Source organism: Pongo pygmaeus, chromosome 20 (genome assembly GCF_028885625.2).
Source record: "Pongo pygmaeus isolate AG05252 chromosome 20, NHGRI_mPonPyg2-v2.0_pri, whole genome shotgun sequence".
In the NCBI taxonomy this organism is placed as follows: domain Eukaryota; kingdom Metazoa; phylum Chordata; class Mammalia; order Primates; family Hominidae; genus Pongo; species Pongo pygmaeus.
The window spans coordinates 13147009-13173150 of NC_072393.2; the positions used below are offsets into that span (position 1 = coordinate 13147009).

Here is a 26142-nt window from a genome sequence, read left to right on the forward strand (position 1 = left end):
CGGGTTCACGCCATTCTCTTGCCTCAGCCTCCCGAATAGCTGGGACTGACTACAGGCGCCCGCCACCATGCCCGGCTAATTTTTTGTATTTTTAGTAGAGACAGATTTCACCGTGTTAGCCAGGCTGGTCTCGATCTCGTGACCTCGTGATCTGCCCGCCTCAGCCTCCCAAAGTGCTGGGATTACAGGCGTGAGCCACCGCGCCCGGCCATCCTGGGCTTATTTTCTTACCCCATTCACTTTTCAGTCCATTGTAATCAGGTTCCTCCCCCGGTTCTCAAATGAAACAGCTCCTACCACAGTCCCCATGACCTTGTGGTTAGACCGGTAGACATCTCAGAGCAACATGCTGACCTCTTGGCAGCAGCCAGCACTGCTGACCACCCTTCCCTGCTACTCCCGACATGTGGTATCCCAGGGGTCTGTGCTTGGGCCTCTGCTGTCTTCTTGCCAGACACCCTCAATTACACACTTGCTCTGCAGTGAGGCCTCCATGCCTCCTCCCTGCTGGCCCCTGCAGCTAATATCCCAGCCACCATTCCACAATGCACAGGCTGTTATTCTCCAAATGCATTCATTCCCGTAGCATGGGATCCCTGAACAGTCCCCTTTCCCACCTACGTCCTGTCTCCTCCAGAAAGTGTTCCTTGGCTGGATTAAGTGCACACAGCACCTACGGTTTCACTGTCTACTCCTTGGCCTCCTCCTGTAGTCTGCTGAAGGGCCAGGGCCATCCTTTATCTTTGTATCTTCAGTATTTACCCCTCATGAGAGAAGCAATAAATGTGCTGCTAATAAATAAATGACTTGCAAGTCCATTACCATCCACACTTTGGATTCCATCATCTAAATTCTATCATCCCAGCCCATGCCTCTCTCCTGAGCTCCCAAGAATATATGAAACCTCCCAGCCTCCCCACATGGCTGTCTCAAAGGCATCTGAAACTCCACATTTGCACAACCAAAAGCGTCATCTCCCAGGCAACCTGACTTCATCTTCCATTCCCTTAGTTAATGACATAAAAAGCCACCTGGTTCCCAAGCTCAAAACTTAGCAGCAAGCCTAGAGTCCAGCTTCTCTCTGTCCCTCTGCATCCTGTCTCAAAATCCCCTCATTTCTACCTTCTTTTTTTTTATTTTTATTTTTAATTAATTAATTTTTTTTTCAGATGGAGTTTCACTCTTGTTGCCCAGGCTGGAGTGCAATGGCGCGATCTCGGCTCACCGCAACCTCTGCCTCCCGGGTTCAAGCGATTCTCCTGCCTCAGCCTCCCAAGTAGCTGGGATTACAGGCATGTACCACCACACTCGGCGAATTTTGTATTTTTAGTAGAGACAGAGTTTCTCCATGTTGGCGAGGCTGGTCTCAAACTCCTGACCTCAAGTGATCTGCCTGCTTCGGCCTCTCAAAGTGCTGGGATTACAGGCGTGAACCACCGCGCCCAGCCTTTTTATTTATTTATTTTTGAGACAGAGTCTTGCTTTGTCGCCCAAGCTAGAGTGCAGTGGAGCGATCTCAGGTCACTGCAACCTCCAAATCCCGGTTTCAAGCGATTCTTCTGCCTCAGCCTCCCAAGTAGCTGGGATTACAGGCACCCGCCACTGCACCTGGCTAATTTTTGTATTTTTAGTAGAGACGGGGTTTCACCATCTTGGCCAGGCTGGTCTCCAACTCCTGACCTTGTGATCCACCTGCCTCAGCCTCCCAAGCTGTAATCCCCTGCTGGGATTACAGGCGTGAGCCACCATGCCTGGCCCTACCTTCTTAATGTCTCTAAATCTACCATCATTAGCAGCTCTATAACTTTCACTTCTCAACTAGGCCATAGTGACCTTTATTTTATTTACTTATTTATTTTTCTTTTGTAAAAAATTTTGTTATTATTATTTTGTTTTTGAGACAGACTCTCACTCTGTCGCTCAGGCTGGAGTGACAGGCTGGAGTGTCGCTCAGGCTGGAGTGGTGCAATCTCAGCTCACTGCCACCTCCACCTCCCGGGCTCGAGTCATTCTCATGCCTCAGCCTCCTGAGTAGCTGGGACTGCAGGCACACGCCACCACGCCCGGCTAACTTTTGTATTTTTAATAGAGACAGGGTCTCACCATGTTGGCGAGGCTGGTCTCAAACTCCTGACCTCAAGTGATCTGCCTGCTTTGGCATCCCAAAGTGCTGGGATTATAGGCATGAGCCACCGCGCCTGACCTTTTATATTCTTTTTTTTTTTTTTTTTTTTTTTTTTGAGACGGAGTCTCGCTCTGTCCCCCAGGCTGCAGTGCAGTGGCATGATCTCAGCTCACTGCAAGCTCTGCCTCCCGGGTTCATGCCATTCTCCTGCCTCAGCCTCCCGAGTAGCTGGGACTACAGGCGCCCGCCACCACGTCCGGCTAATTTTTTGTATTTTTAGTAGAGGCGGGGTTTCACCGTGTTAGCCAGGATGGTCTCGATCTCCTGACCTCATGATCCGCCCGTCTCAGCCTCCCAAAGTGCTGGGATTACAGGCGTGAGACACTGCGCCTGGCCTGACCCTTTTTTCTTCTTTTGAAGACAGGGTTTGCTACATTGCCCAGGCTGGAGTACATCAGTACGATTACTGCAACTTTGAACTCCCCCAGGTTCAAGTGATCCTCTCGTCTCTGCCTCCTGAATATCTAGGACTACAGGCGGGTACTGCTACTCCTGGCTAAATTTTGTTTAATTTTTCTGTATAGGTGGAGGTCTTGCTATGTTACCCAAGCTGGTCTCAAACTCCTGGCCTCAAAAAATCCTGCCTCGGCCTCCCAAAGTGCTGAGATTACAAACGTGAGCCACGGTGTCAGCCCCTAATGACATTCTACACTGTAATCTGATTTCCTACTCCTGTTTGTCAGCCTAAAACCGTCCCCACCAGCCACAAGATCAAGTCTAAATTCCTTCACACAGCATACAAGGCCTTCCAAGGCCCTGGCCTCCACCCTCTCTTCCAGCCTTAATGGGTTTTTTTGTTTTTCTTTCTTTTTTTCTTTTATTGAGAAGGGGTCTCACTCTCGCCCAGGCTGGAGTGCAATGGCATGATCTTGGCTCACTGCAGCCTCCGCCTCCTGGGTTCAAGCAATTCTCCCACCTCAGCCTCCCCTGTAGCTGGGATTACAGGTGCCCACCAACCATGCCTGGCTAACTTTTGCCTTTTTTTTTTTTTTTTTTTTTTAGACGAGGTCTCGCTCAGCTGCCCAGAATGGAGTGCAGTGGTGCAGTGCCACGATCTCGGCTCACTGCAACCACTATCTCCCGGGTTCAAGTGATTTTCCCATCTCAGCCTCCTGAGTAGCTTGGATTACAGGCACCTGCCATCATGCCCAGCTAATTTTTGTATTTTTAGTAGAGATAGGGTTTCACCATGTTGGCCAGGCTGGTCTTGAACTCCTGACCTTAGGTGATCTGCCTACCTCAGCCTCCCAAATTGCTGGGATTACAGGCGTGAGCCACAGTGCCCAGTGCAGCCTTACTGGGTTTTTTTGTTTGTTTTTTTAAGACAGAGTCTTGCTGTCACCTAGGCTGGAGTGCAGTGGCACGATCTCGGCTCACTGCAACCTCTGCCTCCCGGGTTCAAGCAATTCTCCTGCCTCAGCTTCCCAAGTAGCTAGGATTACAGGTGCCCACCACTGCACCCAGCTAATTTTTGTATTTTTAGTAGAGACAGGGTTTCACCATGTTGGCCAGGCCGATCTCAAACTCCTGACCTCGTGATCTGCCCGCCTTGGCCTCCCAAAGTGCTGGGATTACAGGCGTGAGCCACCAAGCCCGATCTAGCCTTACTGTTTTCTACAGCCCCTCCATCTGCGGCAATTGGGGACCTACCACAATTTCCCCAAATATGTCAGCCTTTGCCTGGAATGACTTTCCCTTCCTGCCTCCTTCATAATGGAACATTTGGAACTTTTGCTTCTCTACCCCCGCTACACCTAGGCCTTGCTGGTCACAAAGCTGCCAGTTTATGAACATCAGTCCCCTCCAGCGCACGACACCTTGAGGGTGCAGACTACACCCTACTCATTTGTTTTGCAGCACCCCAAAGGCTTCATCAGTTTGCTGAATATCTAAATGAATGCAGCACTGACACTGGGGCTCCCACACCTCCTCGTATCCAGTTCGCCTTGTTGTCTCAGCCTCTCCTGGATGCTCTCAACAGTTTCAGACCCTAAAATTAAAATCAATGAGAGCACCAGGTGTTTCTTTTTGTGTGATTGTTCACAACCTGCTTGAGCTGCTAATGGTTCAGAGCTGCTCCTTTCTAAGGCTCAAGGGATGAGGCTGGAACCGGTTTTCATGGCAGCTAAGCAAACAGTAAAAAAAATAAATAAATAACTTGAATTCAGCTAATTCGAGTTTCATGGTAGGACAAAGGCCTGCATCAGATGTCTGCTGAGAGCTTCTTTATTTTTCCAACCTCTCCTTTGGGGATTTATCCCTTTCGATTTCATTTTTCTTTATACTCAGCAGCTGCATATTAATCAGGATGCTAATGAATCATAGCCTTCCCTGGGCCTGCATTCACCAATTAACTTTAATAAACAAAATACGTGGTGTCCTCTCTGCTGGCTTTCCCGGTTCCTAGGCCGGCTTCTGTTGCCGAACCCTGGACCAAGGCCAGAGAATGCAAGTCAGCCCAACACAGCACGTCGGGTGTGCATGGCCTGCGCCCAGATTGGGCAGTGGGCTGGGGGCTGTGAACACAGCGCTGCGTTCATCTATTATGGTCTGTCCTTCTAAGAAGTCCCTAATTTGGCTGCGAGGATTAGGACATAGTTCCTAAGCAGGGCCCACGCTGGCAGGGGGCCCAGGAGCTGCGGAGGAAATGGGTCTAAGCGAAGAGACCATCTGTTCGCTCCAGGTAAAGCTGTGATTGGCAGGCGACTGAGCCAGAACCGCCCGCTGGTGGGGCCCTCCCTCCGTGGCCTCTAACAGATATACAAGTAAACAATCCGCCAGCCACTTATGACCACCGCGGGTGGCAGTCCCGGGAGAGGAGGCAAGCTAATCAAACATTCAAGGGGGGAACACAACAGAATCTCTGGCGCTTAGGCAAAACAATGTTTTGCTGAAGTACAGCCAGGAAGGGGGAAGATTTGAATGGAAGCTGATGAGCCAGTTCCTCAACCTCTCCTTTTCTCTCTGGAAACGTGTTAACATTTTAATCATGTTGCTGAGTATCTGCTGCTAGATCTATTAACTGGCCCCTGCACTGGTTTTAATCCATCTGTTTTTTGGCCCAGAGTTCCTGTGGAGCTCCTCGAAGTCTCTAAATGATTTGCAGCGGTGTGTGTCTCTTCACTACACAGATCCTGGTCTAAACATGCTATTCCGCAGTAAGGTATTAGCAAACAAACGACTTCAACCATTGCTTCCCTTTTTTTTGGTCTCCAATTGATAGCACACACCTATAAACCATTTCACGTGTGGCCTGCTTTCCAGCAGAGGAATGTGCGAGGAGAGGGAAGCTGGCTTTCTGCCTGGAGTCCTCAGGGCCCTGTCCTGACCCTCCTCTCACTCCTTCTCCAGGTGAGCTCATTCATTCCACAGCTGCTGCTGAAACAGTGACTCCCACAGAACCATCTCCAGACCCTCACCCCACCCCGAGTTCCGGTCAGAAAGTCGAACTGTATCCTAGACATGTGGATGTCCCTGGCCACCGAAAGTGGCTCAGATAAACAAGGACAACACAGAACTCATGTTCTTGTCTCTGCCAGAGAAGCCACCACCTACTGGAAACCACCACAAGCTGGAAAGCAGACAGCAGTGATATGCTTGTAAGCATTTAGCAACTGGCTGTGTGATGGGGGGGGAAGCCCTGATTTGTAGTGTTTGCCAGTTTCCGTGGTGCAGAGCCTCCCACCATAGCCAATTTCAGGCTACCAACATGAAGACTCTAAATGCCAAGTTGGGAAGAGATGTGTAGAATCGGCTCTTGCAAGCCGGTAGGAGCTGGCCCCAGTACATCATGGCCGGGAAACATCCTCCCTCATCCCCTTCCTGTGCCTCATGGCACAAGGCACTTCCTCCATCTGCCCTGCTAAAGGCCACCCCCCCACACCCCCCCATAGAAGCCTCCCACTAGACCTCCCTACATCCACACATTCTCCCTCCCAACCATTCTCTACAAAGCAGCCATATTTTTTTATTAATATTTTTTGAGACAGGGTTTTGTTCTTGTTGCCCAGGCTGGAGTGCAATGGTGCAATCTTGGCTCAGTGCAACCTCCGCCTCCCGGGTTCAAGCGATTCTCCTGCCTCACCCTCCCAAGTAGCTGGGATTACAGGCATGCACCACCACTCCTGGCTAATTTTGTATTTTTAGTAGAGACGGGGTTTTGCGATGTTGGCCAGGCTGGTCTTTAACTCCTGACCTCAGGTGATCCATCTACCTCGAATTCCCAAAGTGTTGGGACTACAGGCGTGAGCCATCGTGCCCGGCCTGCAGCCGTATCTTTTTATAACAGGAACCTGAGCATGTCACTTCTGTGACCCAGCAGTTCCCCTCCTAGGTATGAGTATGCCCAGGAGAAATGAAATCATGTCCACACACAAACTTTTCTAAATGGATTTCATAGCAGTGCTGCTCATAATAGCCAAAAAGTGAAAACCACCCGAATGACTATCAACAGATGAATGGATAAACAAAATGTGGTAGACTCATGTGGAATATTATTCAGCCATTGAAAAGATGAAGTCCAGATGCAGTGGCTCACGCCTGTAATCCCAGCATTTTGGGAGGCCACCGTATCTGGCCTGGAGTGATGAAGATGTTTTAAAGTTGACTATGAGAATGGTTGTCCAGCTCTGAATATACCAAAAGCAATCAAATCATACACTTCAAGGAGGTGAGCCAGGCGAGGTGGCTCACGCCTATAATCTCAGCACTTTGGGAGGCCGAGGCGGGCGGATCCCGAGGTCAGGAGATTGAGACCATCCTGGCTAACACGGTGAAACCCCGTCTCTACCAAAAATACAAAAAAAAAAAAAAAAATTAGCCAGGCTTGGTGGCACGTGCCTGTAGTCCCAGCTACTCGGGAGGCTGAGGCAGGAGAATTGCTTGAATCTGGGAAGGGGAGGTTACAATGAGCCAAGATCACACCCCCTCACCCCAGCCTGGGCGACAGAGCTAGACTCCGTCTCAAAAAAAAAAAAAAAAAAAGAGGTGAACCGTATGCTATATGAATTATATCTCAAAGCTGTTACTGAAAAAACCTCTAGGATAAAGTCTGTAGCCCACAAAATGCCTCATAACCTGGCCCCTTCTGCAGCCCTCCCCTTGCACTCACCCCTGTACCCTACTCGCTCACCTAGCCACACTGGCCTTCCTTTAGCTCCCCAAATGCCACAAGCAGGGACTTCGCACGAGCTCTTCTCTCAACCCCTCCTTCCCCACCCTGCCCACACCTTCTGCTTCAACATCTCTTCTACAAGGACACCCTCCTTGGCTCCCCGTTCCCAGCTGGCTGCCCACAGGGGAAAGGTCTCCCAGCACCATGATCTCTTCCGTGTTGGTGCTTGGTCAGATGCAAACACCAGGAGGGTATGAGCATGTCTGTCTGGAGAACAGGAGTGTCCCTGCTGCCAATCACAATACTGCCATATCAGTCTTCTTTTTTTTTTTTTTTTTCTCGAGACAGGGTCTCACTCTGTCACCCAGGATGGAGTACAATGGTGCGATCTTGGCTCACTGCAACCTCTGCCTCCCGGGTTCAAGCAATTCTCCTGCCTCAGGCTCCGGAGTAGCTGGGATTAAAGGCATGCACCACCACGCCTGGCTAATTTTTTGTATTTTTAGTAGAGACAGGGTTTCACTATGTTGGCCGGGCTGGTCTCGAACTCCCCACCTCGTGATCCGCCTGCCTCGGCCTCCCAAAGTCCTAGGATTACAGGTTGAGCCACTGCGCCCGGCCAACATCAGCCTCCTTCTTGCTCTTTTGAGAACACATCAAGCTTATTCCTACCTGAGGGACTTCATACTTGTGACCCCCTCTGCGTGGAAGGCTTGGGCCCAGAATGCCTCCTGGCTGGCCCCTTCTCATGTGACCTCTTCAGAGTTCTTCAGCCGCTCTAAGGTCCCTGTCACTCTACTTGCTCCTTACTATATTTTGTTTCTTCATTCCACTTACTTGCCACCAGTTGAAATCACATTATTCACTTATTTATTTTTGAGACAGGGTCTTGCTCTTCCAGTGCAGTGAAGCAATCATGTCTCACTGCAGTCTCGACCTCCCGGGCTCAAGTGGTCCTCCCACCTCAGCCTTCCAAGTAGCTAGGACCACAGGTGTGTGCAGCCACACCGCACTGATTTCTTTCTTTCTTTCTTTCTTTTCCAGAGAGATATGTCTCCCTCTGTTGCCCAGGCTGGTCTCAAACTCCTGGGTTCAAGGGATCCTCCTGCCTTGGCCTCCTGAGTAGCCAGGACTACATACGTGCACCACCACGCCTGGCTGATTTTTGTGTTTTTAGTAGAGACGGAGTTTCACCACGTGGGCCAGGCTGGTCTCGAATCCTGACCTCAAGTTATCTGCCAGCCCCAGCCTCCCAAAGTGCTGGGATTACAAGCGTGAGCCACTGCGCCCAGCCTCTACTATATATATACTTTTTTTTTTTTTTTTTGAGACAGAGTCTTGCTCTGTCACCAAGGCTGGAATGCAATGGCACAATCTTGGCTTACTGCAATCTCTGCCTCCCGGGTTAAAGCAATTCTCCTGCCTCAGCCTCCTGAGTAGCTGGGATTACAGGTGCCTGTCACCATGCCTGGCTAATTTTTGTAGACACAGGGTTTCACCATATTGGCCAGGCTGGTCTCAAACTCCTGACCTCGTGATCTGCCTGCCTTGGCCTCCCAAAGTGCTGGGATTACAGGTGTAAGCCACCGTGCCCGGCCTACTAAATTTTTCTCTTTTTTTTTTTTGAGACAGAGTCTCACTCTGTCGCCAGGCTGGAGTGCAGTGGCATGATCTCGGCTCACTGCAACCTCTGCCTCTGGGGTTCAAGCAATTCTCCTGCCTCAGCCTCCCGAATAGCTGGGACTACAGGCGTGCGCCACCACACCCAGCTAACTTTTGTATTTTTAGTAGAGACAGGGTTTCATCATGTTGGCCAGGATGGTCTCCATCTCTTGACCTTGTGATCCGCCCCCCTCAGCCTCCCAAAGTGCTGGGATTACAGGCATAAGCCACCACTCCTGGCTTTTTTTTTTTTTTTTTTTTTTTGAGATAGCATTTCGATCTTTTTGCCCAGGCTGGAGTGCAATGGCGCCATCTCAGCTCACCGCAACCTCCACCTCCTGGGTTCAAGCGATTCTCCTGCCTCAGCCTCCCGAGTAGCTGGGATTACAGGCATGTGCCACTATGCCCGGCTAATTTTGTATTTTTAGTAGAGATGGGGTTTCTCCATGTTTGTCAGGCTGGTCTCAAACTCCCGACCTTAGGTAATCCACCCGCCTCGGCCTCCCAAAGTGTTGGGATTACAGGTGTGAACCACTGCACCTGGCCAATATTTTTAAATAAATTAGCCAGACATTCTGGCCCGCCTCTAGTCCCAGCCATTTCAGAGGCTGAGGTGGGAGGATCACTTGAGTCTGGGAGGTGGAGGTTGCAGTGAGCCGTGATCATGCCACTGCACGGTGACAAAGCAAGACATTGTGTTAGGAGGGGGAAAAAAAAAAAAGAAGCAGACACTGGCATAGCCTTGGGGAAGAAAAGGGTGAATGAGAGGGACCCAGGGGCTCGTGTGGACCCATAGGGCTGGGGTCTTCCTCACCTAGCTGGCCCTCCACCAGCTTCCTCCTCGCAGTTCTCTTCCCACCGCAGATGCTCCTTGCTCTCCCCCAAGGGCTGCGGCTCCTGGTCTTTGCATTTCACATGGGGCACGTCCACCTGCGAGCACAGTCAGGAGGGAGGCCAAGGAGGGAGGATGACGAATGGACAGATCGCCCTCCTGCCGACCCTTCAACCCTGGTCACCTTGATGTGCTGCTGCGGGACGGTGGGGACCCGCAGGAAAGACAGGCAGGTCTGGGGCAGGTGCCATGAGGGCAGGGGCGTGGGATGAAAAGACACTCTGTCCCTAGGGGACACCTCGATACCAGACCTAGAGGGGCCAGGTGAGGGCAGGGCTATGGGAATGTAACTGGGGGACCTGGGCTCCTAACTGGTATGTGTGTTGGCTGGAGTCCTTCGAGAAAGGAAAAGAGGTAGGAGAAAAGAAATGAGGCCGGGCACGGTGGCTCATGCCTGTAATCCCAGCTCTTTGGGAGGCCGAGGCGGGCGGATCACGAGGTCAGGAGTGCGAGAACAGCCTAAGCAATATGGTGAAACTCCGTCTCTACTAAAAATACAAAAATTAGCTGACGTGGTGGCGCGTGCCTGTAATCCCAGCTACTCGGGAAGCTGAGGAAGGAGAATCACTTGAACCCGGGAGGCAGAGGTTGCAGTGAGCCGAGATCACGCCGCTGCACTCCAGACTGGGCGACAGAGTGATACTTCGTCTCAAAAAAGAAAAAGAAAAGAAATGAAAGAAACTGGTTCGGTGCGTGGGTGTTTGTGCCTTTCTCTACTCCGTTCCGGCCACGCGCCATGTGTGGAAATCAGACCGGTCAGGACGTCAGTCAGGGCCGGGTTGAGTCAGTCAGGAAATTTGGGGCTAGGCCTGATAAAAGGGAGCCCCAATGGCACAGGACAAGCGGCCGGGCGCGGGTCCGCTGGAGAAGGCTGGGATCGCAGCCGTTCCCTGCCTGTCTGTCCGCCCGCCCCACGCGCGCGAAGGAAACAAGCGCGGCGTACTCCCTGTCGCTCCATTCCGTATTTTCCCGCCTTCAAGCTCGCACCCTCTGCGCATGCGCCGACCCCGCCCCTGGCCAGCTCCGCTCCCGCGCGCGAGTGTGTTGTGACGCGTGCTCCCGGCCCCGCCCCCTTTGAGAACTTGCGCGACCAACGGGGCGGGGCCGACCGTTAAGCAGCAGTTTCGCGGTCCGGGAGCTGCGCGCGCAGTCGGCGCCGCTGGGGAACAGGAGGGTGCGCTCTGGGTGCGCCTGTGTGCCCCTGTGAGGCTCCTCGGTTCCACGGGGCGCCCAGGTTATAGGGATCTCAGAGTCCTGTATTTATTCGGTGCTTCTAACTTTATCCACTCTGCCTTGGAAAATATTATCCATAACAATTTTTTTTTTTTTGAGACAAGATCTTGGTCTGTTGCCCAGGCTGGAGTGCAGTGATGTGATCATAGCTCACTGCAGCCTCGACCTCCCAGGTTCAAGCGATCCTCCTGCCTCGGCCTCCTGAGTAGCTGGGACTACCAGTGTCATCCACCACGCCCTTCTAATTTAAAAATATTTTTCTGGCCGGGCGCGGTGGTTCACACCTGTAATCCCAGCACTTTGGGAGGCCGAGGCAGGTGGATCACCTGAGGTCATGTGTTCAAGACCAGCCTGGCCAACAGGGTGAAACCCTGTCTCTACTAAAAATACAAAAAATAGCCAGGTGTGGTGGCGGGCGCCTATAGTCCCAGCTTCTCGGGAGACTGGGGCAGGAGAATTGCTTAAACCCAGGAGGCGGAGGTTGCAGTGAGCTGAGATCACACCACTGCACTCCAGCCTGGGTGACAGAGTGAAGCTCTGTCTCAAAAAAAAAAAAAAAAAAAAAAAAAAAAAAAAAAAAATTATATACACACACACACAAATTATATATATTTTTTCCTGTAGAAATGAGATCTCTCTGTGCTGAGCCCAGGCTGATCCCCAACTCCTGGGCTCAAGCCATCCTCCCATCTTGGTCTCCCAAAGTGCTGTGTCAAAAAAAGAAGAAATTATCTGATCTACCCTGTTGACTGTAGGTCATAAGACCCCCATTTCAAAGAAGTTTCTGCCCCACACAAGGCCTATCTATCTAGATTCTTCTTGGCCTCTCTGAGCATGCATTCCTGAGACTCCAAGAAGAATCTAGACAGACAGGCCTTGCTGGGTTTCCCCACTCAGCCTATTAGTATTAGACAACGCCCCCTCCCCGGCTTTTTTTTTTTTTGAGTCTTGCTCTGTTGTCCAGGCAACACTGGAGTGCAGTGGCAAGATCTCAACTCGCTGCAACCTTGGCCTCCTGGGTTCAAGCGATTCTCAGCCAACCAAGTAGCTGGGATTACAGATGCATCATGCCCAGCTAATTTTTGTATTTTTAGTAGAGATGGGGTTTTTCCATGTTGCTAGGGCTGGTCTCAAACTCCTGGCCTCAAGTGATCCACACGCCTCAGCCTCCCAGTGTCAGGATTACAAGCATGAACCACGACAAACCCTTTTTGTCCAATCAAATTTCTACCTAGGTGTTCAAACTGTTGAACCTAAGCATAAGACACTTTTCATTAATCAGGCATGGTGGCAGGCACCTATAATCCCAGCTGCTTGGGAAGCTGAGGCTGCAGTGAGCCAAGATCGCCCCTACACTCCAGCCCAGGGAACAGAGCCAGACTCTGTCTCAAAACAAAACAAAACAAGTTTCCCCTATATCTCTGGGTCTTCATTCTGAAGGCTTGTCAGGTAACACTATGATCAAATACATTCCTATTCATTTTCTCTTATTAATCTGCCTTTTGTCAATAATTTTTAGTGAAACTTCAGAGGGCAATAAGGAAGCTTTCTCTTCATCCCTACACAGCCAAAGTTCAGATTTGATGGAAATGGCAAAATTCCAGGGTACTTGTGTTTATTTAGACACATAAATGTGTATTTAATGACAGGGTCTCACTCTGTTGTCCAGGCTAGAGTGCAGTGGTGTAATCACAGCTCATTGCAGCCTCAACCTCCCAGGCTCAAGTGATCAACCTCAGTCTCTGGAGTAACTGGGATTACAGGCATGAGCCACTATGCAGAGCTAATTTTTGTTTTCTGTTTTTTGGGGACAGGTCTCACTCTGTGGCCCAGACTGGAGTGCAGTGGTGTCATCTCAGCTCCCTACAACCACCACCTCCTGGGTTCAAGTGATTCTCCCACCTCAGCCTCCCAGGTAGCTGGGACTACAGGTGCCTGCCACCATGCCTGGCTAATTTTTGTATTTTTTTTGGAACAGTCTTTTTCTGTCACCCAGGCTGTAGTGCAGTGGCACAATCTTGGCTCACTGCAACCTCTACCTCCTGGTTCAAGCGATTCTCGTGCCTCAGCCTCCGGGGTAGCTGGGACTACGGGTGCTCACCACCATGCCCAGCTGATTTTTTTTTTGTATTTTTAGTAGAGACGGGTTTTCACCACGTTGGCCAGGCTGGTGCCGAACTCCTGACCTCAAGTGATCTGCCTGCCTTGGCTTCCCAAAGTGTTGGAATTACAGGCGTGAGCCACCACACCCGGCCTAATTTTTTTTTTTTTTTTTTTTTTTGAGATGGAGTCTTGCTCTATCGCCCAGGCTGGAGTGCAGTGGTGCAATCTCGGCTCACTGCAAGCTCCGCCTCCCAGGTTCACGCCATTCTCCTGCCTCAGCCTCCTGAGTAGCTGGGACTACAGGCGCCCGCCACCACGCCCGGCTAATTTTTTGTATTTTTAGTAGACAGGGTTTCACCATGTCGGCCAGGATGGTCTCGATCTCTTGACCTCGTGATCCACCCGCCTCGGCCTCCCAAAGTGCTGGGATTACAGGCGTGAGCCACTGCACCTGGCCCTAATTTTTTTATTTTTAGTAGAGACGGAGTTTCACCACGTTGGCCAGGCTGCTCCTGAACTCCTGACCTCAAGTGACCCACCCACCTTGGCCTCCCAAAAGTTCTTGGATTACAGAAGCGAGCCACTGTGCCTGGCTTAGTACCCAGATTTTTTTTTTTTTTTTTTTTTGTATTTTTAGTAGAGACGGGGTTTCACCGTGTCAGCCAGGATGGTCTCGATTGCCTGGTCTCATGACCCGCCTGCCTCGGCCTCCTCAAGTGCTGGGATTACAGACATGAGCCACTGCGCCCAGCCCAGTACCCAGGTTTTTGACCATCAAGTGGCACACTGAGCTGGGGGACCCAACAAGACCCCTCACCCCTAAGGAAAGCCACCAGATGGGGGCAACTGCCCACTTTATTAGACAGTAGGTGGCCCAGAGGTCTCCTCAGGGCCCACCCTCACAGTAGACACACCACACAGGACAACAGAAGGAACCTGCTACCCAGTCCTCTATCCCTGGGATTCTGGTCTTGGGACAGGTGGGAAAGAAGAAGGTGGGGGCTGGCCTCACAGAGGCCTCATAAATACAAGGTCACTGGCCAGGGATGCAAAGGAGCGCAGCAGCAGGGACTCGGGGAGGATGAGCTGTCCTAGAGTGGCCCATGTCACGCAGCCTCCTGTGTGGGAGGGGGCCTCGGCTCGGCATCCAGGCGGCACAGGGGACTGTCATACACCATCTGCAGGTTCACCTTGTGGCCCACCAGCTCCCGGATATTGTTGATGCCATATTTGATCATTGTTGGGCTTGTGTGGGAGGGAACAGAGTTTATCATGAGGTCAGCACATGCACCCTTCTGCTCAGATTTCCATGGCTCCCAATTTCCTCAGAGGAAAAGTTCAAGTTCTCCCCATGACCCACAGGGCCCTGCGCCAACTGCTCTATCACCTCTCACCCTCCGCCTTCAGTCACACCAGCCTCCTCACTCTTCTCCTAATACAAAAAGCACATTCCCACCTCTGGGCCTTTGAACTGACTGTGACCACTACCTGGGACACCCTTCCCCAGATACTCTCATGGTTTACCTCTTTATCTACCTCCAGGTTTTGCTAAGGTGGCACTTCCTCCTCCATGATGCCTTCACTGACCACGTAGTTGCCTTAGCCCTCCCTATACCACTTACTGCCCTGGTACACACTTTTGTCTTTTTTTGCTGAGTGCATTTGTGTTTTTGAGACAGAGTCTCACTCTGTAACCTAGGGTGGAGTGCGGTCGCGTAATCTCAGCTCACTGCAACCTCCGCCTCCCGAGTTCAAGTGATTCGCATACCTCAGCCTCCTGAGTACCTAGGACTAGGACTACGGACGCACGCAACAGTGCCTGGCTAATTTTTGTAGTTTTAGTAGAGACAGGAGACAGAGTCACACTCTGTTGTCCAGGCTAGAATAGAGTGCAGTGGCATGATTTTGGCTCACTGCAACCCCTGCCTCCTGGGTTCAAACGATTCTCCTGCCTCAGCCTCCTAAGTAGCTGGGATTACAGGCACCTGCTACCATGCCAGGCTAATTTTTATATTTTTAGTAGAGATGAGGTTTTGCCATGTTGGCCAGGTTGGCCTCAAACTCCTGACCTCAGGTGATGCATCTGCCTCAGCCACCCACAGTGCTGGGATTACAGGCATGTGCCACTGCGCCTGGACTGTTTTTATTCTTTGTAGAGACGGAGACTTGCTCTATTGCCCAGGCTGATCTCGAACTCCTGGCTCAGGCGATCCTCCTGCCCTGGCCTCCCACAGCACTGGGATGACAGGCATGAGCTACCATGCCTGGCCTGATGTAATTGTTGGTCTTGCTAGTTATCATCCTTCTTGCTCCACTGGGACCCCAGATTCAGAGGGAGGGACATGAGCTGTCATGTTCACAGCACGGGGCCGGGCATTCAGTTTGTACTTACGATGAAAGTTTTGTCCACTGGATGAATGAATGAGTGGTGCTGAAACCACGCAAGCCCCTACACCTGGAGAGTTGTTTGAGGCAGCTAGACACCCTGGGTTTCCACCTGGGCACTTACCGCTCCAGGGAGAGGCCCCAGGCAATGACCGACACGTTCTCGGGCAGCCCCATGGGCATCAGCATCTCTGGACGGAAGACCCCCGAGTTTCCGACCTCCACCCACTTCTTCAGGCCTGCAGAGGCAGGACAGAGAAGACAGCGGCAGTGCGTGTTGAGTTTCTGGGCACTGCTGGCACAGGTTCTGGGTCTAAGTGGTGAGCTTGGGAGGTGGGGTACAGGCATGGCAATGGGGGGACCCAGGCCAAACCATGATAGCCTGAGACTTCCCTCCCACCCCAGTACCAGGGCCCACTCTGACCTTGGTGGTAGCTGAACACCTCCATGCTGGGCTCTGTGTATGGGTTGTAGGCTGGCTTGAAGCGGAGTTGCGTGATACCTGCAGGGAGCGGGGGGCGGGCAGGAGAGCAGGGGTTTGGAGGATAATGCTGGTGATCAACACACCTGCCCGCCGCCACAACACCACGGCCCACCCCTGCCCCACTGCTCACCCAACTTGGTGAAGAACTCCCGCAGAACACCCATGAGGTGGCCCAAGGTGAGGCCGTGATCCGCCACCACACCCTCGATCTGGTGGAACTCAGCCAGGTGCGTGGCGTCCAGGGTCTCATTCCGGAATACGCGGTCGATGGAGAAGTATTTGACCGGCGTGAAGGGCTTCTAGGGGTGACAACCGAGCCAGGCCCGGGTATGGGTCAGAAGGTCCCTTTGACAGCACCCTCTCCCCACTCTGGCCCCCACTTGGGCCAACCGCACCTTCTGGGCAAGGCGGTAGAGCGCACGGGCACTGGCTGATGTGGTGTGGGTTCGCAGTAGGTTTTTCCGGGCCTCGTCCAGCTTCCAGTTATACTTGTACCTTCAGGAGGGAAGGTGGGAAGTCCATGCAATGGCCCAGGGGTCCCCAGCCTCCTTCCCTTCCATACCAGGTAAGTCCTGCCTCACCCCTGTGAGCCATAGCCGCCCTGAGAGTGGGTCCGCTTGACCCGCTGGACGTAGTCCATTGGGAGCTGCAGGGCCTCGGCTGGATCTGGGTAGGACAGAGCAACATCAGGTCAGTCAACCAGCATTTCCCCCCTTTTTTTTTTTCAGACAGGGTCTCACTGTTGTCCAGGCTGGAGTGCAGTGCTTACTGCAACCTCTGCCTCCCAGATTCAAGCGATTCTCATGCCTCAGTTTTCTCATTTGTGTGTGGCTTTTTTGGGTTCTTTTTTTTTGAGACAGAGTCTTGTTCAGTTGCCCCAGCTGAAGTGCAATGGCTCAATCTTGGCTCACTGCAACCTCCACCTCTCAGGTTCAAGCAATTCTGATTCAGCCTCCCAAGTAGCTGGGATTACAGGTGACTGCCACCACACCCGGGTAATTTTTGTATTTTTAGTAGAGATGGGGTTTCGCCATGCTGGTCAGGGTGGTCTCAAACTCCTGATCTCAGGTGATCCACCCACCTCAGCCTCCCACAGTGCTGGGATTACAGGCATGAGCCACTGCACCTGGGCTTTATTTATGTATGTACGTACGTATATATGTATGTATGTATTTTGAGATGGAGTCTTGCTCTGTTGCCCAGGCTGGAGTGCAGTGGCATGATCTCGGCTCACTGCAACCTCCTCCCAGGTTCAAGCGATTCTCCTGCCTCAGCCTCCCGAGTGGCTGGGATTACAGAAGTGCACCACCACACCCAGCTAATTTTTTATATTTGGTAGACGTGGGGTTTCACCATGTTGGCCAGGCTGGTCTCGAACTCCTGACTTCAAGTGATCCGCCTGCCTGGGCCTCCCAAAGTGCTGGGATTATGCCACCACGCCCGGCCTTTTTTTCGAGATGGAGTCTCGCTGTGTTGCCCAGGCTGGAGTGCAGTGGCGCAATCTCGGCTCACGGCAACCTCCGCCTCCCAGGTTCAAGTGATTCTCCTGCCTCAGCCTCCCGAATAGATGGTACTACAGGCACATGCCACCATGCCCAGCTAATTTTTGTACTTTTAGTAAAGATGGGGTTTCACCATGTTGGCCAGGATGGTCTTGATCTCATGACCTCATGATCCACCCACAAACGCCTCCCAAAGTGCTGGAATTACAAGCGTGAGCCACCGCGCCTGCCTGTTTTGTTTTTTTTAAAAGGGACAAAGTTTTTTGTTTTTTTTTTTTTTTTGAGACGGAGTCTCGCTCAGTCGCCCAGGCTGGAGTGCAGTGGCATGATCTCGGCTCACTGCAAGCTCCACCTCTGGGGTTCACACCATTCTCCTGCCTCAGCCTCCCGAGTAGCTGGGACTACAGGCGCCCGCCACTATGCCTGGCTAATTGTTTCTGTATTTTTAGTAGAGGCAGGGTTTCACCGTGTTAGCCAGGATGGTCTTGATCTCCTGACCTTGTGATCCGCCCATCTCAGCCTCCCAAAGTGCTGGGATTACAGGTGTGAGCCACCACGCCCGGCCTAAAGAGACAAAGTCTTGCTCTGTTGCTTGGCCTGCAGTGCAGTGATGCAATCATAGCTCACTGCAGCCTCAAACTCCCAGGCTCAAGCAATCCTTCACCTCAGCCTCCTGAGTAGCTGCAACTACAGGCGTGCACCACCATGCCCAGCTAATTTTATTTGTACAGATGGGTCTTTCTGTGTTGCTTAGGCTGGTCTCAAACTCCTGAGCTCAAGCGATACTCCTCCCTTGGCCTCCCAAACAGTGGGATTATACCCACTGAGGCTGGCCAAGTTTCCTTCTTTGTAAAAAGGGGTAACAATACTGCTTCCAGTAGTTGGCAGGAAGATTAGAATAGTGGCTAGCATGTGATGAGTGCTTAGTAAGTTTTGGGTGCTATGACAACGATGACAAGAATGATGTTGCCCCTCTGGCCAGGTAAGCCGGCACCCAATGACCTCAACTGCCCTCTTGGTCAGGAAGGCCACCCCATTGTGGGAAGTCATTCCATTTCAGACAGTGCTAAGGGCAATGAAAGAAAGAAATGGGACAGAAGAATGAACACTAGGGGAGAAGGGCTTCTGTGGAACTCAGGGTGAACCTGGGAGTGTTAGGCTGGCCTGTCTCTGGTGACACGTGAGCAGAGGTTTGAGGCTCAGCCTGCCTTGAAGATCTGGGAGAAAACAGCTCTCGGCTAAAGACGGAACATAAGCAAAGGCCCTGAGGTGTGCACAGCCTGGAATGCCCAAAGAAGACATGGGGGCAGGCAGGGTGTGGGGGCTCACGCCTGTAATCCCAGCACTTTGGGAGGCTGAGGCAAGACTGTTTGAGCTCAGGAGTTCGAGACCAGCCTGGGCAACATAGTGAGAACAAAACAAAACAAAAATACATTAATTTTGGGCTAGGCGTGGTGGCTCACGCCTGTAATCCTAGCACTTTGGGAGGCTGAGGTGGGAGTATCACTTGAGGTCAGGAGTTTGAGACCAGCCTGGCCAACATGGCAAACCCCATCTCTATTAAAAACACAAAAATTAGCCGAGCGTGGTGGCGGGTGCCTGTAATCCCAGCTACTCGGGAGGCTGAGGGAGGAGAATCGCTTGAATCCAGGAGGTGGAAATTGCAGTGAGATGAGATCGTGCCACTACACTCTAGCTTGGGCGACAGAATGAGACTGTCTCAGGAAAAAAAAAAAAAAAAAAAAGCCAGGTGTGGTGGCTCACGCCTGTAATCCCAGCACTTTGGGAGGCCAAGGCAGACCGGAGTTTGAGACCAGCCTGGCCAACATGGCGAAACTCCATCTCTACTAAAAATACAAAAATTAGCCAGGCATGGTGGTATGTACCTGTAATCCCAGCTACTTGGGAGGCTGAGGCAGGAGAATCACTTGAACCTGGCAGGCAAAGTTTACAGCGAGCCAAGATCGTGCCACTGCACACTCCAGCTTGGGCGACAGAGTGAGAACCTGTCTCAAAAAAAAAAAAGACTGCAGGTGGCATAATGAGAACAGAGCTTGACACATCCATCAAGGATGGACTTTAATTTAACTCAATTAATTAATTTTTTTAGAGGTAGACTCTTCCCTATGTTGCCTGAGCTGGATTTGAACTCCTAGGCTCAAGCAATCCTCCTGCCTTGGCCTCCCAAATAGCCAGACTATAGGTGCACACCACCATGCCCAGTTCTAGACCTAATTTGATCAAATGGGATGCCCATCCTGTAAAGGCTCCGCCGTGGCCTGGTGTCTCTTATGTCTCAGGGAGGCCCTAGGGGCTGACCCACCTCGAAGGAAGAAGGTGTCGTGCTGGTCACGGGCTGGGTGCTGCTGGGGCTGGAAGAGGGCGTCAAAGTTCCAGAAGGAGCTCTCAATGAAGTTATCGGTCGGCATCTCGGTGAACCTGGTGGGAGACGCAGCCTGACTGCCCTGCCTGTACCCAGCAGAAGCACCAGGCCCCGTCCCCAGCCCTGTGCTCACCCCATCTCCAGGAAGATCTGTCGGAACTGGGAGCGGACCTTGAGCAGTGGGTGAAGGTGGCCGCTGTCGGGTAGGACACCGTGGGCCAAGAAGTTGTAGGGCTTGAAGGGCCGGTCCCGCCAAGAGCCACTGGGGGAGGATGCAAGGGCCTGGTAAGGACTGCCCGCCCCTGCCCCCTGCCCCAGCTCCCACCCGCCCTGACTCTGGGGTTGCCCCCTACCTGGAGATCATCTCTGGGCTCAGCTCTGTCTCTTGCTTGGAGATGCTGGTACTAAAGGCACTGCCTTTGCTCACCCAGTAGGTCTTCAGGATCCTGTGGCCAGGGGAAGGAAGGGGACGCCACTGCCATCTCCTCCTAGAGGACTTCCTTGACCTCCCGTCTGATGAGGATCCCCATGCTACCTACCAAGTCACTCTGCTTTATTTCCGTCCTCACATTTATCACTACCTGAAATCCTGCTATGTGGCCATGCCCTATCTCCCTATATTCACTCACTTATTCACTCAACACTTATTGAGAACCTAATGTGTGCCAGGGTCTGTTCAAGGTGCTAAGTACATGACTGAGTGATGATATTAGGGAAAGTCTAGCAGATTTATTCTGTGCCAGGCTCTGTTCTGCGAAAGTCTCCCCACAAGCCCCGGAAAGAGGGCAGTTTTTTTTGTTTGTTTGTTTTCCTTTTTTGAGACAGAGTTTCACTCTTGTTGCCCAGGCTGGAGTGCAATGGCACGGTCTCAGCTCACTGCAACCTCCACCTCCCAGGTTCAAGCAATTCTCCTGCCTCAGCCTCCAGAGTAGCTGGGATTACAGACACCGGCCACCACACCCGGCTAAATTTTGTATTTTTAGTAAAGACGAGGTTTCACCATGTTGGCCAGGCTGGTCTCGAACTCCTGACCTCAGGTGATTTGCCCGCCTCGGCCTCCCAAAGTGCTGGGATTACAGGCATGAGCCATCGTGCCTGGCCCCTTTTTCTTTGAGATAGGGGTCTCTCTATGTTGCCCAGGCTGGCCTTGAATTCATGGATTCAAGTGATCCTAACACTTCAGCCTCCTGAGTAGTTGGGATTATACACGTGAGCCACACACTTGGCCCAGGCTATTTGATAGATGAGGAAACTGAGACCAGCAAAGGCCAGGTGACTTGGCCAAGGTCATAAAACTAGTTAAGTGACAGAGCCCGAACTTCAATTAGGCATCCCAGCTCTAGTCTCTTCTCTCTGCCACTCTGTGTCTGCTCAAAGGGGACATTTGTCCTGTGAGAGGACGGCCCCTAGACCATCTAGGTTCCAGAAGCCTGTCTGGTGTGTGTTCATTAAACTTTGGACCACACTAAGGACAGTGAAAGAAATGAACAAGCACCGAAGATGAAGACTAGGGGCGATGGGCTTCATGGAACTCAAGGGGAGAGGAAGGGTGTCAGGGTGGCCTCTTTAAGGGGACACAGGAGAGAGACTTGATGAGGAGCCTATCTTGAAGATCAGAGGGAAAACAGTTCTCAGCAGAAGGGTCCTCATGGGCAAAGACCCCAAGGCACGTAGGCTTGACAACTATGGCATTAAGCGAGCTGGGAGGAAACTGGCCACACCTGTGCTTGGTGTGGGCAAGATGTCTCCCTCCCACCATGCCTCCACCATGCTTCACAGGTGGTGGGGGACTGAGCCTGCAGGGGGCACCCACTCACACTTCAGCCAACAGCTTCCTCTTCCTCAGCTCGCTCCTCTCCTTCTCCCCCAGCTTCTCAGCCTGTCCCCCCCGGACCAGCTGGAGCCGCCGCTGCACCTCGTCCTCCATGCTGTCCACCTGCCGGGATAAGGGGTGTGAGGGGTGTGAGGGCCAGGGGCCTGCGTGCCCGTCCACCTGCCCCCTGACCAGCCCGCAGGAACGCACCACTCGGAACACCCGTGGCCCGTCAGCTGCACTCTTGTCCACCCGGATCCACTTGTTGGACATGGCCTTGCTGAAGCCCACTTTGCCACTGGGCAGTCGCTGGAAAAGAGAGGCTGCAGTGAGTGGGGCACGAGGGCCACCTTCATCCCATCACTCACTCCCTATTCACCCCGCAGCTCCTACCATAAGCTCGCTCTGGGCCAGGCCCTCTGGGGGAATGCTTCGAAACACACGGGCCTCATGGCTGCCCTCCCGGGCAATCTCCTCGCCCTCCGCAGTAAGCTCCCAGCGCTTGGTGGACCGAAGTTCAGCCTCGATGACCTAGAGGGAAATGTGGGGAGGGGGTCCAGGCAGGGGTGAGGCTCAGAGACAGGCACCCCCTTTCTGCAGCACTGGGTCCCAGGTTGAAAGCACAGCCCTTAAAGCTAGCTTCACATCCCAGCTATACAACTTTACAGCCAAGTGGTCTCAAGGGAAGACTTCCCCTTGCTGTGTCTCCATTTCCCTTATGCAACACAGAGGTAGTAATAATGATAGTTTACACCTCCCGGGGTAAAGTACACCACTAAGGATGTTATCTGGCAGAAGACAAATTCTTACTGTCAGTTTTGAACCTGTGACAGATTTTAATGTGAAAAATTAGGTGAACTGATTTGTCTCCACGTTTTTGTTTGTTTTTGTTTTCTTTGAGAGGGGGTCTCACCCTGTCACTAGGCTGGGGTGCAGTGGTGTGATCACAGCTCACTGCAACCTGGACCTCCTGGGCTCAAGCGATCCTTCCGCCTCAGCCTCTCGAGTAGCTGGGACTACAGGCATGTGCCGCCACACCCGGTTAATTTTTAAATTACTTTTTTTTTTTTTTTTTGAGACAGAGTCTTGCACTGTCGCTCAGGCTGGAGTGCAATGGTGCGATCTCGGCTCACTGCAACCTCTGCCTCCCGGGTTCAACCGATTCTCCTGCCTCAGCCTCCCGAGTAGCTCGGATTACAGGTGCCCACCACCACCCCCAGCTAATTTTTGTATTTTTAGTAGAGACGGGGTTTCACCATGTTGGCCAGGCTGGTCTCAAACTCCTGACCTCGTAATCGGCCAACTCGGCCTCCCAAAGTGCTGGGATTACAGGCGTGAGCCGCCACGCCCGGCCCTTTAAATTACTTTTTAAAGACAGAGTGTTGTTATGTTGTCCAGGCTGGTCTCAAACTTCTGGCCTCAAGTGATTCTCCTTCCTCAGCCTCCCAAAGTGCTGGCATAATGGGCATCAGCCACCATACCCAGCCTGTCTCCATGTTTAAATGTCCACATGTCAGTGCCCAGAATGTCAGAGACGGGCCCTGGAGGTCCACATTACAAACAAAAACTGAGGTTCCAGGTCCAGAGTCATGAAGACAAGGACAACAAGGGTAAGCAGAGTGCACAGGGCCTGGCTCCCACTTCGTTCTAATCCCAACTCTGCCCTTCACTTACTGTGTGACCTCGGGAAAGTTGCTTAACCTCTCAGTGACTCTTCTCATCCATAAGAGAAAGGTGTGATGGGTTCTACCTCAGATGATTTTAAGGAGTAGCTAAATTAATCCTCAGAAAGAATATATATAGTGCCTACCATGTGACAAACACTGCATAAATTCTTTTTTTTTTTTTTGAGACAGAGTCTCGCTCTGTCACCCAGGCTGGAGTGCGATCTCGGCTCACTGCAACCTCCACCTCCTGATTCAAACAATTCTCTGCCTCAGCCTCCTAAGTAGCTGGGAATACGGGTGCCCACCACCACACCTGGCTAATTTTTTAAAATATTTTTAGTAGAGACAGGGTTTCATCATCTTGGCCAGGCTGGTCTTGAACTCCTGACCTCGTGATCCACCCGCCTCAGCCTCCCAAAGTGCTGGGATTACAGGTGTGACCACTGCACCCGCCTAAATTCTAATTACTATAATTATTTTTATGGCTATTACTGTCATTAGATTGAACCTCACCTCCTTATATTATTTAACCCTCTGTGACATATACAAATGTCAAATCATATTGATCAAGGCACTGTCACCCCACACAACACAGCTGCCATCTCTCCTCTGCATTGAGGAGTACGGGCTCTGCAACCTGAGTGCCTAATTTCAAATCTGGGCTCATCGGCCTCTTCTATTCACACTGATTACGTTACTGACCATCAGTTGTCACATCTGCAAAATGGGAATAACATGGCCATCAGCCAGGATTATGGAACGGATTGGACAAACAAGCTGAGACCAAAGTGGGGCAGAGAACATGAGCTCTACGGATAAACAGCCCAGATCCTGGCCCCATTGATCTAGCCTTCTGGGTGGCCCACGGGCCCCTCAGCATCCTACTCCTGTGACTCTGTCACTGTCCATTTGCCCAAGTCAGAAGGCTGGACTTCATCTCTGCGCCCCCTGCCTTGTCCTGAATCCCATGCCTTCCCCACCTCCCCCAAGCTTCCTTCCCATAGCCAGACATGATGCCCTCCAGCTTGGGGAAGTGCCAGCTTCTGCTTTCATCCCTTCACCTCCAGTCCCGTCCATGCCAATTCTTCCCAAAGGTGATGTGGATAGCACACTCATCTGACCGGCTCTAGCTCCTGCTATCGCTTCCCAGTTCCCTCATGAGGTGAAGACCTAAGAGGCCTTGCAATTACAGCTATGCTGGTCTCCCTCGCCGCCTGCCATCCCCCAAGATCCCGGCCACTGATCTCTAAAGTGCTATCACTTTCCTCAACAGAGAACCGACTCCGCCGTCGCTGAGTCGCTCTCCCTGACCCCCAAGGCTGGGTCAGCTGTCACAGCTGGGTCCCGTTTTCCCCCATCACTCTGGTTCTTGAAGCACCTTCCTATTAGGTCGCAACCTGAGTGAGGGCAGCAACCGCGCTTCCTCGTCCATCATCGTACCCCCTACCCACGCTGACCGTGCCTCAATAAACGTTTATTGCATGAGGAACATCCGTGCGTCTGGGCCCTCACTCGTCCCACTTCCCGCCCGCACATCCCGGAGTGGACACATACACAGCTACCCCAAACTAGGCCTGAGGGAATTTGGCTTGGATGTAGAGCGCCCGTGGCAAGGGGACTGTAGGTGCAAGGGCAAGGCGGTCCGGCATCACGGGCCCGGCTCACCTCGCCCAGCGCCTGAAGGCTCTTCACGGCGCCCACCACCGCCTGGTGCTCCATGCCCAGCTCAGCCGCCAACTCGGCGCTGTCCAGGCCGCCATCAGACGCCTCCAGCCGCCGGAGCAGCAGTTCCGCCACCGGACCATCCGCCATGACTCCTTTCAGTGTGCTCGGCGGGTCCGGGCCGTTGGGGCTGAGCCACCGGAACCGGAACTCGGAGTGTGTACCGCCATCTTGAATGTGTCTAACTGCAGAACAGGGCTCAATGTGTCGTCATCTTGAGTGTGGCGACGGAGCCTCAAAAGGTGCATGGGACTCAGTTCCCACCTCCACCCTGGCTCCATCAATGGCGTCTGGTTGACCAGAGAGGTAAAACTGATTATCTCAAGGTCAGAAGCACCGCCCTGTTTTGAGTTTGATCTAGCCTCACTTCGAGCGGGCTGTGTGACCTTGGACTTCCCCGTCTCTGGGTTACAGAACCCTCTGCCCTTCTGGTATTCTCTCTTGCCCTAGGAGAGGCGGTGGGTGGTGGGCTCCAGAGATGGTCATTTTGGCGATGTCAGCTACTTTTAAAATTTCAAAGGAAGGCTGGGTAGGTACCGTCCCTTTTTATAGAAGGGAAAGGAATTCACCTAGTAAGTCAAGGTGGCACCTAACCTGTGTGGATTACCTCGTATGTGGTAGTACTTAGCCCAGAACTGAGTACTTCACGTGTAGTATTTCATTTCTCCCCAAAACTTTATGATGTAGATACTGATATAACCGCATTACACAGGTGAGAAAACTGAGGCTCAGAGGGTGGTATGACTTGCCCAAGGTTCTACAAAGAGTTGGTGGAAATGAAGTCATAAATTATAAATCTTCCAGATCCTCCCACCCTTGTGCACTGAGAGCAACATCAGTGCAAATACTGCATGGCCTAGATTAGCACTGTCCTATTGAAATACAGTGCAAAACATCTTTTTTGAGACAGGGTCTTGCTCTGTCACCCATGCTGGAGTGCAGTGGCGCAATTATGGCTTACTGCAGCCTTGACTTCCCAGGCCGTAAGGATCCTCCAA

At 52.2% G+C, this 26142-nt stretch overlaps 2 protein-coding genes across 3 annotated transcripts in view; both read right to left on the reverse strand.

Annotated features, from left to right (window-relative positions):
- The window catches only part of SYCE2 (synaptonemal complex central element protein 2), a 20988-nt gene extending 9679 nt beyond the window's left edge, over positions 1-11309 (reverse strand). The window contains exons 1-2 of one of the 2 annotated variants that reach the window (XM_054464206.1): positions 10796-11309; positions 9775-9890 (exon numbers count right to left, since the gene is read on the reverse strand). In XM_054464206.1, the coding sequence (XP_054320181.1) occupies positions 9775-9890; positions 10796-10810 (131 nt within the window). In that variant the 5' untranslated portion in view covers positions 10811-11309. The remainder of the gene's footprint in view (positions 1-9774; positions 9891-10795) is intronic. The other variant, XM_054464205.2, reaches the window with a different exon arrangement.
- Positions 11310-14025: 2716 nt separating this feature from the next.
- On the reverse strand, positions 14026-25349 carry FARSA (phenylalanyl-tRNA synthetase subunit alpha). The gene is made up of 13 exons (XM_054464175.2): positions 25088-25349; positions 22149-22286; positions 21966-22064; positions 21760-21878; positions 20296-20388; positions 20076-20204; positions 19883-19998; positions 16639-16723; positions 16453-16552; positions 16188-16356; positions 15998-16075; positions 15698-15812; positions 14026-14433 (listed from the first exon to the last, which is right to left on the reverse strand). The coding sequence occupies exons 1-13, from the start codon at positions 25232-25234 to the stop codon at positions 14295-14297; spliced, it is 1527 nt and encodes a 508-aa protein (XP_054320150.1). The 5' UTR covers positions 25235-25349; the 3' UTR covers positions 14026-14294.
- Positions 25350-26142: the final 793 nt, after the last annotated feature.

What these genes read in the sequence shown, in the direction of transcription:
- FARSA (XM_054464175.2), bottom strand. Translation starts at nt 25,234, where the DNA reads ATGGCGGATGGTCCGGTGGCGGAACTGCTGCTCCGGCGGCTGGAGGCG. An exon ending in GCCTTCAGGCGCTGGGCGAG is followed by an intron (nt 22,287 to 25,087) that starts GTGAGCCGGGCC and finishes ATTTCCCTCTAG; the next exon opens with GTCATCGAGGCTGAACTTCG. An exon ending in GGTGTTCAGCTACCACCAAG is followed by an intron (nt 15,813 to 15,997) that starts GTCAGAGTGGGC and finishes CTGCCTCTGCAG; the next exon opens with GCCTGAAGAAGTGGGTGGAG.